The sequence below is a fragment of the Lichenostomus cassidix genome, chromosome 7 (genome assembly GCF_008360975.1).
Source record: "Lichenostomus cassidix isolate B80296 chromosome 7, HeHo_3.0, whole genome shotgun sequence".
NCBI classification, from domain to species: domain Eukaryota; kingdom Metazoa; phylum Chordata; class Aves; order Passeriformes; family Meliphagidae; genus Lichenostomus; species Lichenostomus cassidix.
In genome coordinates, this window is record NC_139488.1 from 3375434 (window position 1) to 3390308 (window position 14875).

The following is a 14875-nucleotide window of genomic DNA, read 5'->3' on the forward strand; positions in this document are numbered from 1 at the left end:
GCGGTCTGCAGGGTGCCCGGCCAAGAGGGGCAGGATTTGGGGACACAGCACGGTTGTCCCCACCCTTGGCACCCACCAGCCCAGCTGCCATGGGGTGTCACCTTCCTGCCGGGACGCGCAGCCCCCCAGCCCGACATCTGCCGTCCTCCTCTGCAAAGCACGAGCATCAATTAGCTGCAAACGAGCGGCAGGTCATTAAGAGCTTCCCGAGCGGTCAGGCCAGGCGGGAGAGGATCTCCTGCTGATCCGCAGGTTTTGGGGAACCCTCCCCCAGCCAAAAGCCGCTCGGAGCCAGCGTTTGGCGGCAGAACCCCCCCAAAGCCAAGCCCAGGGGCACAGCCAGCACCATTGTCCCGGCAAGACTTCAACTTCCCAAAGGCAGGAGGGATCCCACCCCCAGGCAACTCCCCTCCTTTCTCTTTTTTTTTTTTTCCCCTCTTTTTTTTTTCTTTTTTGCATTTAATTTTATTTTCCAAACCACTTGATCTTTGCTTGGGAACCTCCATTAATTGCCTGGGTTTGCCTCTTCGCCTGGTCCCTTTATCATTATTTATGGCCTTTGAAATTGTGTAAAGTTCCCTTGACGTTCAATTTACAAGTTTGGGGGCTTTTTTTTTTTCTTTTCCCCCTTTTTTTTCTTCTTTTTTTTTTTTTTTTTGTTCCAGCTTTTGTCCTCGCCAAAGACATCGTGTTGGAAAAGGCTTTGAGCCGGCCAACATGAGAAGCTCGCCGGAGAAAAGGGAGCAGCCCTCCATCGCTTTTAATTCCGCCGTGTTGCTGAATGGCTCTTTTACATAATTGCAGAAGCAATTTCAAAGCCAAGCCAGGGGCTGACTTTACCCAGAACCACATGGAGCCTATTTGGGGGCTTTTCAAAAAAAAAAAAAAAAGAAGGGGAAAAAAGAGAAGGGGGGGGAGCGCGAATCTAAAAAAAAAAAAAAAAGGGCAAGGTTTGGGGGTGAAAGAGAGCAGGGGTTGTTTCAGCGGTGTGGAGGCCGCGGCTGGGTGTGTGGCGGGGACGGAAGAAAGGATGTCACCCGCAGGGACCCGCGGGGATCACGCGTGGGCCGCGCCGTCCGGGGCGCCGGGAGCGGGGCGGGGCTGTGGGCGGGGCTTCACCGCCAAACCCCGCCCCCTCGCCCTCTCGGCCAATGGGCGGCGGCGGCGGCGGCCACGTGGGGCGGGCCGCGTTCCCAGGCGGCCAAAAAGTGAATGGGCGCGGGGGAGCGCGGGCGGGCAGAGCGGCGGCGGCTCGGCGGGGGCGCAGGGCGCGGGCGGGGCTGCCCCGATGTGCGGGCGGCCGCCGAGCTGTCGGGCCGCGGCCCCGCTCCGCCCCGGCTCTGCCCCGCGCGTGGGCGCTGCGCCGCGCTGAGGGCAGCGAGGACGCCGCCGCCGCCGAGGAAGAGGAGGAGGAGGAGGAAGGTGCTCGCTCGCTCGCTCCCGCCGCCGCTCCGGCATGAGCGCGGCTTTCCAGCCCTCGCTGATGATGATGCAGCGCCCGCTGGGAAGCAGCACGGCCTTCAGCATCGACTCGCTGATCGGCAGCCCCCCGCCGCCCGCCCCCGGGCACTTCGTGTACACCGGCTACCCCATGTTCATGCCCTACCGGCCCGTGGTGCTCCCGCCGCCGCCGCCGCCCGCGCTGCCGCAGGGCGCTCTGCAGCCCGCGCTGCCCCCCGCGCACCCGCACCACCACCAGCTGCCCAGCCTGCCCTCCGGCTTCTGCTCCAGCCTGGCGCAGGGCATGGCGCTCACCTCCACGCTCATGGCCACGCTGCCCGGCACCTTCCCCGCCTCCCCGCAGCACCAGGAGGCCGCCAGGAAGTTCGCGCCCCCGGGCAACTTCGAGAAAGCCGAGGGGATACCCCCGGACGGCGGCGGCGACGACGGCAAAGCCTTCCTGGGCAAGGACGGAGCCCTCCTGCCCTTCCCCGCCGCCGACGCCGTCCAGGCTTCCCTCGGTGAGTGAGCGCCGGGGGGGATCGGGGGCTCCGGGGATGGGGGGGCCGGGGATGGTGGGGGAGACCCCCGGGAGGGGACAGGGATGGCCCCGGGGGGCCGCCGGGCCGGGGGAGAAGGGAGGGCTGAGCTGCCGCCGCCGCTCGGAGAGCTAGCGATAAGATCAACCGGACCCAAAGATGCGCCCGCAAAAAAAAAAAAAAATAAAAAAAAAATAAAAAGGATCCCCAGGCCGTGAGTTTTGGGGTGATGGAGCTGCGGGGCGGGAGGGCGCCGCGGCACGGAGGCTAGCGGAGCTAACGAAAGGCCTCTGTTCCCTGCCAGCCGGGGCGCTCCGGGGCCAGGGCAAGGAGGACCCCAAAGCGGAAGAGGACGCGAAAGGCAAGGAGGAAAGTTTCTCCATGGACAGCGATCTCGATTACAGCTCGGACGACAACATCCCCGGCCAGGCTGCTCACAAGGAAGAGGACTCTGGCAACGCGCTCGAGGAAAACCCCCAAAACCCCCCCAGCTCCACCAACACCACATCCACGGGCAAAAACCGGCGGAGGCGAACAGCCTTCACCAGCGAGCAGCTGCTGGAGCTGGAGAAGGAGTTTCACTGCAAAAAGTACCTGTCCCTGACCGAGAGGTCCCAGATCGCTCACGCCCTCAAACTCAGCGAGGTGCAGGTGAAAATCTGGTTCCAGAACAGACGGGCGAAATGGAAACGGGTCAAGGCGGGCAACGCCAACTCCAAGACAGGGGAACCTTCCCGAAACCCTAAGATCGTGGTCCCCATCCCGGTGCACGTCAGCAGGTTTGCCATCAGGAGTCAGCACCAGCAGCTGGAGCAAGCCCGACCCTGATCTCTCCCTCCTGCGCTCAGAGCCACAAGTTTTTAAGGGGAAAAGTTTCCAACCCGGGGTTTGAAAGCAACCCACCTGAACAGAGACACAACCGACAGAAGCAAAAAAAAAAAAAAAAAACCACCAACAAACCCACAAAACCAAAACAGCCCCACCTAAAGAACTAAAACGAAAAACACGAAATAAATAAAAAACCCCACGCGAGCTCCTGGCAAATCCCCACTGCCAGCGAACTTTGCAGCGAAACTTTCCACTTACCGAGAGCCTGCGAGGGGAAGAGGCTTGGGAACTGTTTGGGTTCGGAGCAGGGATATCAACCGCTGGAAGAGCCACACCACCACCCTCACACACCGCTATTTATTCCGAGGCTGCCCCGCTTTGGACACCCTGTGCTGCCTTGGCTGCGATGGGCTCGGCGGATGCTGCCGGCGCTGGATTCCTCCCGGAGCATCCCCAGCGAAACCCGCAGCGCCTTTAGCCAGCTTGGGGGTTTTCTTTCTTATTCGGGGGCGAAAGGTAAAAAAAAAAAAAAAAAAAATACAAACCGACAAAAGAGACGAGAGAACAAACAAACAAAAAAAAACCCGAAAGAAAACTCAGAGTTTCATTTCATGCCTTTTTTTATTGTTTGGTTTTATTGCCGATGGCTGAGTGGCAGGCACTGGGGGATGAGTTTTTAAATCTATTTTTTTTTTTTTGCCTGGCTTTCTGTCGATTTGGTTTGCCTATTCTACCAAGCCATGTTTAAACGAGAGAAAGAGAGGGTGGGTGGGGGGGGAAAGGCAAAAAAGAGAAAAAAAAAAAGCAGCACGATCTTCACTATTGTGTTTAATTTATTTCAATGTAGCTTATTTCCTTATAAGTTATGAAATTTAAAAGCAAACTAAGTCTTGTGAATAAAAATCGACAAAGAAACACAAAAGACTTAAAGAAAAAAAAAAAAAGATTAAAAAAAGCCCTCCAGCCCCCGGCTGTTCTGTCCAGGATTTGGCGTTGAGCTGATTTTCTTTTCCCCTCCTGCGCTGCTGGAGTGGAGTGATGCTGCTCTCGCCGAGATTTTTGGGTTTTGGTTTTGGTTTTGGTTTTTCTTGCGAAGCCACATTTATTGTCGGGGAGGAGGGGAGCCGGGTGGAAAACTTATTTTCTTTTTTTAAATTTTGTTTGTTTCCCCTCTTTTGAGGGGTGCGAAAGCTGGGGAAGAGCTGTTTGTGTGACTGAACGGGGATGGCTGCGGGCTGGGGGGTACAGCACTCTGCATCCTCCCCCGGCAGGTCCGCAGCCCCCTTTTTGGGGGTACAGCTGCTCCCCCAACCCCGTGTTTTGGGGGGACACCGCTTCTCCCACCCCCAGCCCCGTGGTTTGGGGGTGCAGCCGCTCCCCCCAGCCCTGCACCCCTTTTCGTTGCGATCAGGGTTTGGGTTCGGGCTGAAGGGTCTCCCCTTCCCTCCCCGCATCCTTTTCATCCCCTTGTTTCCTCCCCATTCTCAGCATCCCGGGCTCCATCCGTGCCGCTGCCACCGTGACATTGGCGGCGGCGATTTGGAATTCAAAATTAAAATTATCCCGAGGAAAAGGGAGTGCGGGGGGAAGGGGTGTCTGTTAAAATCAAACCGCGGTGGTCATTCGGTCCCGGGCTAGGCTTGGTGGGGTCACGCCACGCACTGCCCTCCAGCTTCTGCGTTTATTGATGACAATTATAACAATATTTTTGTTACTCTGTTGGGTTCGGAGGGGGTTGGCGGCGGCTCCGGGGGTGCGGCGGGGGGAGCTCCCCGTTCCCACCAGCCGCCCCCCAAAAAGGCTCGCCGCCATCCCCACGGGCAGCCGCGGACACGCGGGGATCTGCGGTAAACCACGCGCAATTCCAGCCTTTCCGGCAGCCGCCGCCGCTGCCCGCTCCTTTGGAAAAACGGATTATTCGTAATAATAATAATTTTAGTTTCGGCTGTGCGCGGGGGAACGCCGAGACCCGCGTGGGACAAACTCACCCCACGCCTCGCCTTCCCCGGCGCCGCTCCGCTCCGGAGCGCTTTTGGAAAAATGATCCCTGCAAGTGTTGGATTTATTTCGGGCTGCTTTGGGTGCGCGGGGGATGCTGCCCTGCCGGCAGATCGGGAGCAGGCAGCGCGGCTGTGCCCCCAAACGGAGCCCTACCCCCCGGCTGTGCCCCTCACCGGGGCGAGCGCTGGATTTTAGGGAGGAGCAGCTGCTGCTCACCCCCGGGGCATCCCTCCCTCCCTCCCTCTGCCAGCCCCAGGCGCTGGGAAGTTATTTCCTCGGCGGGTTGGGGTCCCCCGGCGCCCCCCTTTACCCCAGAGTGGGGCTGGGGGCTGCAGGGGGAAGCCCCGGGCCGGGGGCCGGAGGAGAAGGAGATAAACAAGCGAGGGGGTTGATAGCTGTCATCATCACCATCATCATGGCTTTCATTTGGCTGCCTAATGAGTCAGATCACAGGCAGAGAGAAAAATTGTCAATCGCCCAGGCTCTAATGAATTTTTTTGCAAATTGTAATCAAGCCAGGCCGTCTCAGCTCGCTGATTAATGAGACCCAGGAGGCCCGGCCAGCACCTCAGCTTTTTATTCCATCCCGTCCTCCCTGCACTAAATTAACAGCAACTTGTCTGAGCTTCAAATTAACTCCCAATGATTAATTCTGATGGGGGGGTCTGAAGAATAGCTCGTCCTAATAGGCACTGGCCTCTGATGCTGTTTGAAATTAATACACTTCCCCTTTGGCTGCCGGCTTTAATCCAAGGTTGGGTTTTGACATCACTATATTTGTTGTTACAATAAATTCCTCTTACATCTGCAGATCAAATAATTGCAGAGCTCGGGGAGCGCGGCGGCGATGCACACCCGCGGTCGGAGGGGAACCAGAGCCGCTCGCTCCTCTCCTGCTCACCTCCAGCCAGCCCCAGCGAAACCCCTTTTCGCAGATTTCTCGAGAAATGTCTATTTTTGAGGCAGCGCCGGGATGCGGCGGCCGGAGGAGCAGAGCCCTGTGCGGCGGGGCTGGGATGGCGCTGCCTCGCTCCTAAATAAGACATCACCGCTTTTAAATCCCCCCTTCGCTCAGCTCAGCCCTCGCCGCAGTGACCCGGCAAACTCACGGCATGCCAGAGCTGCCGCAGAGCCCCGGCAAACTCAGCGCAGCTCGGCTCTGCCCTTGCTCGGCGAGGGCAGCTCTGCCTTCCGCCCCGCGTCTCTTTGTGTTGCCCTAATTGCTTTAATTGTTTCAGCAGGCACCGGCCGGGCTGCGCTGTGTGCCTCTTCCCTGCCCCGGGGATGAGGGACAAAGACCCTTCTGTGCCCGGCCGGGCTGCTGAGTGAGCCCCCCTGGGTGCTGAGCCCCCCCATCCCTGCGCTCTCCCCGCCGAGCATTTTGGCGATGACCCCAAAAGCTGCCCAGAGCGGCCAGGGGGGCTGCGCTCCCTTGGGAATATCCTCCCAAAGGTTGAGCATCCTCCCCGCGCCCCGACGGGTGGAAGTTGCCCCTTGGAAGAAGAGACCCCCGCCCGTCAGCGTTGTCCCACGGGATTGTCACCCCTCCCCGCGCCCTGCCAGGGCTGTGTCCATCTCCGCGGGCGCTGGGGCTGAGGGGAAGCAGCCGCCAGTGCAAATCCCCGCTGCCACCGTCATAAAGCACGCGGCACCCTGACACACAAAAGCAACACCATATGTACCAAGACAACCTGTATGAATTATAAATTGCATCGTAAAAATTGATTGCCTGTCCCAACCCTTCGGAAACACGCGCGGCGGGCGCTGGGGAGGGGACAGCGACACACCCCGCGGCCGGACCCGCTGTGCCCCGGCGGGAGGGGACGCTGTGCCCTGCCACGCCGTGTCCCCCGTGGGTGTTGGGTCCCTTCGGGTCCCTTCCGTCCCCTCCCGCCGCCGCGGGATGCTCGCCCGCCCCTTGCTTGCTCTTTTCTCCCTCCCGCTACGCCTGGACCATAGAGAGCCTTAATCTATTTATTTCAAGCCACTTCATCCTCTCTCCCGCTTTTGTCCCGGCCCCAGCCTCTGGCTTTGTGGCAGGGCCGCTGAGGTTTTAAAAGCCCCTTCCCCTATAGTTTGAGGTCTCCTTGGCTGCCTGAATTACAATGGCTAAAACAGGATTACACTGACCTGATCCTATTAAACTCGCCAATCGATCTGTGCCGCCCTCCCTCCGGCTCCGCAAACTTACTCGCCCAACTTTCCCCAGGGCTCAGCCTGGGAGGAGGGAGAAGCCAAAGGCCTCCTTTCCGAGCAGGCCTGATGGAGGAAGGAAGGATGGATGGATAGATGGAGGCTACTTTTGTTTTCTTGGTTTGTTGTTTTCTTCTTTTTTTAATTTTTTTTTTAATGGGGCCACGTGGATTTTAAACCTCTGCTTCATCTCCCAGAATCTCGGCTCCAAATTAAAACGCGGCGTTCCCTCGCTGCCCTGACTCCTGCCAGTGGATTGAGTCAAATCCATAAAACCACACGGAAAGGGACATTTTGGCTAAAGGCAAAACGGTTCTGTGCGATGCTGGCAAAATTCTGCAGGATTGGTGTAGATTTCAGCCGCGAGCAAAACCCTCCGGCTGCTGGGCAGCTCGGACCCCATTCCGCCTTTTACAGACAACCCGATGTGGGGAAAAGCCTGGGAATAAACACCTTCCAGCCCTCCCTCCCACCCAGCGGGGCTGCGCTCGGAGCCGAGGCAGCGCGCTGAGCATCTCCCCTGAGCTCCCGGCGCGGCCAGCAGCGATCCCGCAGCCCTTTCCCCGCCAGGAGCGCAGGGAGAGCAGCTCAGCCCAGCTCCAGCCTTCCCTGCTCGGCTCGGGAATCGAGCGCTCTCCGCTGCTGCCGAGGGATGCGGATGCTCCGCTGCTCCTCCGCGCCACCATCTGCGGAGGAGCGGAGCTTGGAATTCATCCCCGCGCCGTCCCCCGGGAAAATAACTCCGAGGCAAGGGAACCGTCGGGAAATGGCAGTAAAATATGGGGTGTTTACACTGACCTGCCAGGATGACTGAATTAGCGGCGAGGGGCCTGAACGAGTGGCAAAGGGCCTATCGGAGACTCCGGGGGAGCACTGCTAATGCTCGGATCCTATTAATTAACGGAGCCAAAGACAACCCGGGGACTCCCATTTATAATTTTGTTACCAACAGCGAGGAGCTGGGGCTCGCAGAGTGGCTGGGTGGTGCCAAGTGCCTGGAGCTCCCAAGCCACCCTAAAAGGTGCCAACACCCCGACAAGGCCGCCCCAAAAGGGGCACCAGCAGTAATTTAATTTTATTTTTTGAAGTTATTATGTCTTGATACTACCTGACGTGATAAAAACTGCAACTGCCTGAGCATAAATAGAAATCTGCCCTGTTTTGATCCCCTTCAAGACATCTATTTTTGCTGCAAAAGCAGCCAAACTCAGCAAGGTTGTGGGAAAAGGTGGCTATGGCCCCAAAACCCCTTGGAGAAACATCTGCCTCCCTTGCTGGCATTCCCAGAACACCCAAAAGAATCCATGGGAATGCTTTCACAAATTAAGGATTTGCTTTTTTTGCTGGCAGCCTTGACTCAAAACAAACCAGTCGACTTCTCTGGGCAAGAGCAACATCTCTGTACCCCAAAGTCCTCCTGCACACATCCCTGCAGCATCCTCAGGGTGTGTCCCATCACCCCAAATTTGGCAGGTTGGGGATAATACACCTAATCAAATCCACAATTCCTATACAAAACCCACCAAGACACCTTCCTGCCTGAATTCCATGCCCTGCACAAAACTTGGAAGGCACTGAAGAGTTTTTAAGTAGCAATAACTGCTTGGTTTCTCTCCACTGCTTGGAAAAAAAACCCAAACAAACAAACTCATTTTTTCTTAGTTGTTTTCACCCATCAAAAGGATTTGGGCTGGAATTCTCTCTCCCTGCCCCCAGACACCAAGCCACACCCTCAGTTTGCAGCGACACCCCAAATAATAAATCTCTGTGCAACACCAATGATCAGGGCCAAGAGTTTCCCAGTCCAACCAGTGATTCCAGCTTCCTGTCCCCATTCCCTCTTTGCCTGGAGAGGATGGACGACAGCAGAGTCCTTCTGCACACTCTTGGCTGTGCCATGGAGCCCTGAAGATTTACAAATAATCTCTCCATCCCTAAGAAGCCATTTGGGCTTTTCTGAGCATCATTACAGATACACAGTATCTGTCAAAAGCATTACCACCATGAATTAGGCTAATGGTCATTTTTAAGACACACATCTGTATTTTTTTTTAACCAGATGCTTGGCTCCTAAGCCCACGGCTGCTATTTCTCCCCCCTCCCCAATTATTTTCATATTTCCCCATTTCCAAAGCGGCAATAAGTCCCCGCGAAAGGAGGGTAATGGGAAGGCTCTCTCTAGGAGAAATTGTTAATTTGGGATTTATAAAGGACTTTCCTTAATGAATAATAGTTGAGATCGATCTGTCTTCCTGCCTCGCTCTGCAAAGTAACATTTGTAAAGTAAGGTGATCCCAATTACTCCCTCTAATAATCCTCTCCAGAAGAGACTTCCGAGGCACAGCTGTGAATCCTCTGCTCCCCTGGTGCTGTGAGCATCCCCTGCCTCTGTGGCTTCATCCAGCTCACAATTCCCCACCTGCCTGCCTGCTGTGGATCAGCTCCATCACCAGGATGCCCTGCAGAGTCATGGAATCACAGGAGAGTTTGGGTTGGAAGTGACCTCAAAGCTCACCTCATCCCACCCCCTGCCATGGGCAGGGACACCTTCCAGTATCCCAGGTTGCTCCAAGCCCTGTCCAACCTGCCCAGAGCTCATCCAGGGATGGGGTGCTAACAGCTTGGCATCCCAGGGATGAGGTGCCAGGGGATGGAGAAGGATGGGGAAGTCTCAGGCCAGGATTGTCACCCCTTGTCACCAGGCTGCCAAGTCCAGAAGGGTCACAGTGCCCCATGCTCTGGCACCCATCCACCTCCTGGCTTGTCAGAGAGAGGAGGGATTGGGAAATCACTCAAATTTTGCACAAAAGGGAGAAAATACTGACACTGAAGGGCTCTTGGATCAACAGGAGGACAGCAGCTCAGGAATCGATCTGGCAGCTCGAGCCAGGCAGGCTCAAGCTTTTCTTTCCTTTCCTTACTTTTTTTTTTTTCTTAAAATAAGGATCCATTACAGATCAGAGCCAGCTAGCAAGGTGTGGGTGGTCTCTCCATCCTTCTCCAGGTCTTCAGCTGGAGCCTGGATGCCTTCAGGGAATTGCTGCTTTAGCCAAGAGTTGGTTTTTGCCATGCAAGTGCTTTCTGCAGCTGTTTTTCTCTCTTTCTTCCTGCCTCCCTTCCCTTTGCTTCCTCTCTACAGCAGGGAGTGAAGGAGTGGAAATCCCATTCCCTTCCTTCCTTTTCCTGTTGTCATCCCACATCTCTGTCCCACAACCAGAGACTGGTAGCACATCTGGAGGACCAGGAGCCACGAATGGGGATTTTGTTCCTGTGCTGTAAATCCTGCCTCCCTGGCTCCCCAACACTTGGCAGAAACATCCTCTCTGCCACACCACCAGTGCTCCCCTTTCTCCTTTCCCTCCACTCAAACAGCATCCTGCAGCAGCCCAGAGGTTCTCCAGCATCCAGGGAACATTAATGCCACTTTCCCAGTAATTCCAGGGGAAAGAAAAATCCAGAAAAATTCGCCTTAATTTTTTTTTTTTTTTAAAGCAAAATAAAATTCTCTTTTACATCCCTTTTGCGCTGCCGGAGGGAGCTAAGAAGCACAAGTTGTAAGAGCCTCGCTCTGGGTCACCTTCAGAAGAGGTGACCCACGGCCGACACTGCCTTTGGATGCCTCATCCCTGCTCCGAGGACTATTTTGGGTGTTTGAGCTCTGCCGCGCTGCAAAGAACACTCTCCTTTTCTCTCCCTGCCTGCAAACCTCATGCCCGCGGTGAGCCAGAGCTGCTCCGAGCCGGGCAGGGAGCTCAGACCTTCCCTCAGCTCCCGGGGAGAGGCTGCAGCATCCCAGCTCCAGAGAGCGCTGGAGAGGATGAAATCCCGAATTATTTGTTCACCTGGCACAACCCTCGGCGCTGCCAGTATGAACTGGCCGGGCCGATTAGTGGCAGCCATCAGCCAATAAATAAATTGGAACCATCTCCAGACCTGATTAGCTTGCTAATTAAGCTCAGTTACGGGGAAATCTGCAGTCAATCAGTCCGGCCATTACCAGTTGGATCTGCAGAGCGGGAGATTCTGCATCTCTGGTGGGAAGGAGGAGGAGGAGGAGGAGGGGAGCGTGCTGGGGGTGGGAAGGGAGGTGGTGCCCAAATCCGCTCTCCTCAGCAGCAGTCGGGGAGGCTCAGCCATCCTCAGGGATGCCCGAGAGCCCCACGCTGCTGCCGGGGGGATTGTCCCGCTCTGTGTCACTCACCCGGCAGCACTGTCCCTTTCCTGCCCGCTGGAAACTCCCCCGAACTGCAGGATGCCTCCAAAGACAGCAGTTCAGATGGGACAGAACAAGGCTGGGACTGCGTAGTTAATTTTTTGGCAGGGACAAGCTTATTCCCCCTTTTCCCATGGCAATTTGCACTCGGGGAGCCTCACCAGGATGCTGAGGGACATCCTCATCCCAGCCCAGCTCTCAGCTGAGCTCTCATTCTGCCTGCAAGGGAGATCCAACATCCTCTGCCTGGCCCAAAGCAGGGCTGGGATTTCCAAGCCAATGTCCATCCAATGCCGGCAGCACTGCAATGAGGTGTTTTGGCATTTGGGAACCCCACTGCTCCCTCCAGCTGCCAGTGGGCACCAGGCAGCATGCTTTTCTCTCCTCCTCGGCCTTCCTCCGGCTCTGGCAGCTTCAGATCCCAGCCTTTGCCTCATTAGATCGACATTCCTGGCCTTTGATTCCCACAAATCTTCCCAAATGATGCGAATGGTTTGCTGCTGCACCAAAACGGCAACAAATGACAATTTTTTACTGCAGAAGGCGATCAGGAGATTCTCTCCAACTGAGCAACAAGCAGCCCTCGGTGTCAGCAGCACCAATTCCTGGAGCAAACTCCAGGCATTCCTTGTGCTCCCTGGAAGCCCAAGGTCTATCAGGAAAGCTCTGCCTCCCTCCTGCCCGTGGCACAGCATCACCTCTGCCCTCCCAACACCTCGGAGCTCCTCATCCTCTCTTGGGCAAACCCAGGAGTCTCTCCAGCTCCAAACCCAGCAGATCCGGGAGCGGTGGGGGCAGAACGCAAATAAATAAGTGCTAATTGCTGGCGCTGGGAGTCAAATGTGTCACCGCGAGTGCATTTATTGGGCAATTAAGGGCTTTACTGGGCATTAGGAGAGATCAATGAGTGCCTGGTGGGATCCCCAGCCTGCCTGGGCTCGTGGTTTTCCCTCTGTGTTTCCAGTGGTTTCACCAGGAGTGGCCACGTTTCCTTGCTGGTGGCTCCTGCAGGAGGTGCTCTCTATAGTTGGGTTTGGTGACCTTGAAGGTTTTTCCCAACCGGAATGATTCTCCAAAAGCACCTTCTGGGTGTTGCCCAGGCGGGAATTGTGAGGCTTCACCAGGGGAACAGCACAGTGCCTGAGATCCATCCCAGAAACAGAGGGAAAAGGGAACAGGGATGAGCTCCAGGGCTGGGCTCAGAGCAGCTCCGTGTGGGACATGCCCAGATTTCGGCTGGGCTTTTCCCAAGCTCCCAAGGAGCTGTCCCTGCTGTCCCTGCCCACGGCACGAGGTGGGAACAAGAGGAGCTTTCAGGTCCCTTCCAACCCAAAGCCCTGATGTGGGATGCTGTGGGTGCTCAGAGCTTTCCAGGGATTCAGGGGATCAGCCAAACTGATGGAAGAGAAATCCACTGAGGATTACCAAACTCACTGAAAACAGTTAACTTGGAAGTCCCTGAATTTTAAAATCCCAGGCTGGGGGAATACATAGCCAAACCCCCATAAAATCACATTTCAGACACCTCCAGCTCTGGCTTTTGGCCACAGGTGGAGAAATAAAAACTTGGCTTTTCAGGGTTACTCTTACCTGATCTTCACGAAGCATAGGATATCTTCTTTTGTTAAAACAGTTGATCTCTTCTGGAAAATAAAACTTTACCAGGGAGGCCCAACCCCATCCCACCACCTCCTGTCCTCATCCTGTTGCTCCCTTCACACCAGTTTGGATTTGTGTCAAAAAACCAAATAAAAGCCAGCAGAACTGCCTGGGGAACATCCTGGATGAGGGATAAAGCAGGTTGTACCTATGGAGAAGGTCTTCTGGGCTCTGGAGAAGCTCCCTTGAGCTGCTGCTCCCAGCATCCATCAGAGTGAATCCTTTGGAGGCAACGGTGGAAATGCACAGCAAGGCCTTATGGCAGAGCAACAGTTCTGTCTTTTTAGGAATTACTTTTTCTCTTAAAAAAAAGGAAAAAAAGAAAAAAAAAAAGGAAAAAAAGAGGATGTTCCCCACTCCCATTACGGGAATCAAGAGTTTTCCTTCAAAACCTCTTCCTGACCCCCGTTGCTTTGCCGTAGGATATTTCCTTTTTTCCCAAGGCATCAGTGAATGCCACCAGCTGGGAGTGTTTCAGGGGTACACAGGGGTGGGCTTGGGGTAAGGTGAGCAACGTGGGCATGAAAGACATCCTTCAATCTGCTCCACCATCCCTGAGCACCAGGATCTTCCAGGAGAAGCCACATCTTAGGAGGGCTCAGAGAGAGAGAGAGCAGCCAGCCATGCCCAGCACAAAATCAAAACCCACATCCCTTCAGGAGAGCAAAGGAGGGGAGGGATGGGTTGTTCCTAAAACAGGAGCACTACTACAGCTTTACACCCAGGGGGAATCCACACCAAGTTCTCCCACGTTGGAAGTTCACATTTCAAATCCACAAGGGGAGGACACAAAGCTCCTGCCCTGGTGCTGGTGGGATGTGTGATGGGGTTGAATGGGGTGGGGAAACCTGTCAGGAACAAAGGGGTGCAGTTGCATGACAAAACAGCCATGTGACCCCAAAAAAAGGGGAAAAAAATAACATCCACAAACAGTCCTGTGGTTTTTCATCCCCCACAGTGCTGCTGGAGCCTCCCTGGAGCACTTGGGAATGAAGAACAGGAAAAGAAACAGCAAAGTTCCCCACATGACAGGACAGGTGGGAGACTGGATGGGCAATAACCCGAGGAATGAACAGATTCAGGCCAAGGCACAGCAGGCCTAAAAGATAACCCCACAGCCCCAAATTCCATGCTGTGGCAGCCCCAGTCAGACCATGAAGATCCAATTTCACCTTCCCAAGGCTGGCCAAGTTTTCCCTGGAGCAAGATCCCGCTGTGCTGAGCCCTGGGGGACACCTTGTCCCTCTTGGTTGGCTTTGCCTGTGCTGCACTTTGGTGTCACCAGGATTGTGCCTGCTGCAAGTCCAGGAAAAGAGACAACCCCAAACTGCTGCTTCTCCCTTTTATTGAGGGGAATCCCCCACTTTTCCTACCTTTTCTCATCTCTGAGCACCCCTCATTTCTCAGTCTCATGTGAGGTGGGACAAGCACAGATGGCCAAACCACAGCATTGGTGTCTCTCTCCATGGTGTCCTTACAGATCTACAAATCTTTCATTTAATGTCCTCATGCACACTATGTAAATCATCTTCAAATCATCATTTCTCCAATGCACATTTATGGAATTTTACCTGCTGTTCTCCATGTATCCACAGAGCTCTCCCAACATTATGTAATTTCTTCCTGCAGGGACCTTCCCAGTGAGTTCCCAGCCTGCCCTGGTGAAAACCCATCACCTCCTGCTTCCCTCTCCATCACCTTCTGTTTGTCTTCTCCTCAAGCCTGCTCAGATTCCTGATTTCTCCTCGGGTTGGACTTGGGACAAGACCTTTAAAACTGGCAATAAATATCAATCAGCCTCCCATTGTTCAGGGCTTTGAAACGACTCCTTGAGAGAATCTAATGGAGAGCCATGATTTCCCTCCAAAGCAGTGATTAGGCCACACCATCTCCTGACCTTAAAGATGTTTTATTATTCTTACTTTAACTGATCATTTGAACCAATTTAGCAGATACAGATGTAACCGTTACCAGCCTAATTCCTTGGATCACCTCCAGAGAG

At 55.1% G+C, this 14875-nt stretch overlaps 1 protein-coding gene across 1 annotated transcript; it reads left to right on the forward strand.

Annotated features, from left to right (window-relative positions):
* The first annotated feature begins 1270 nt into the window (after positions 1-1270).
* On the forward strand, positions 1271-3581 carry GBX2 (gastrulation brain homeobox 2). Its single transcript, XM_085065816.1, has 2 exons — positions 1271-1961; positions 2284-3581. The coding sequence occupies exons 1-2, from the start codon at positions 1457-1459 to the stop codon at positions 2805-2807; spliced, it is 1029 nt and encodes a 342-aa protein (XP_084921942.1). The 5' UTR covers positions 1271-1456; the 3' UTR covers positions 2808-3581.
* The last annotated feature ends 11294 nt before the right edge of the window (positions 3582-14875 follow it).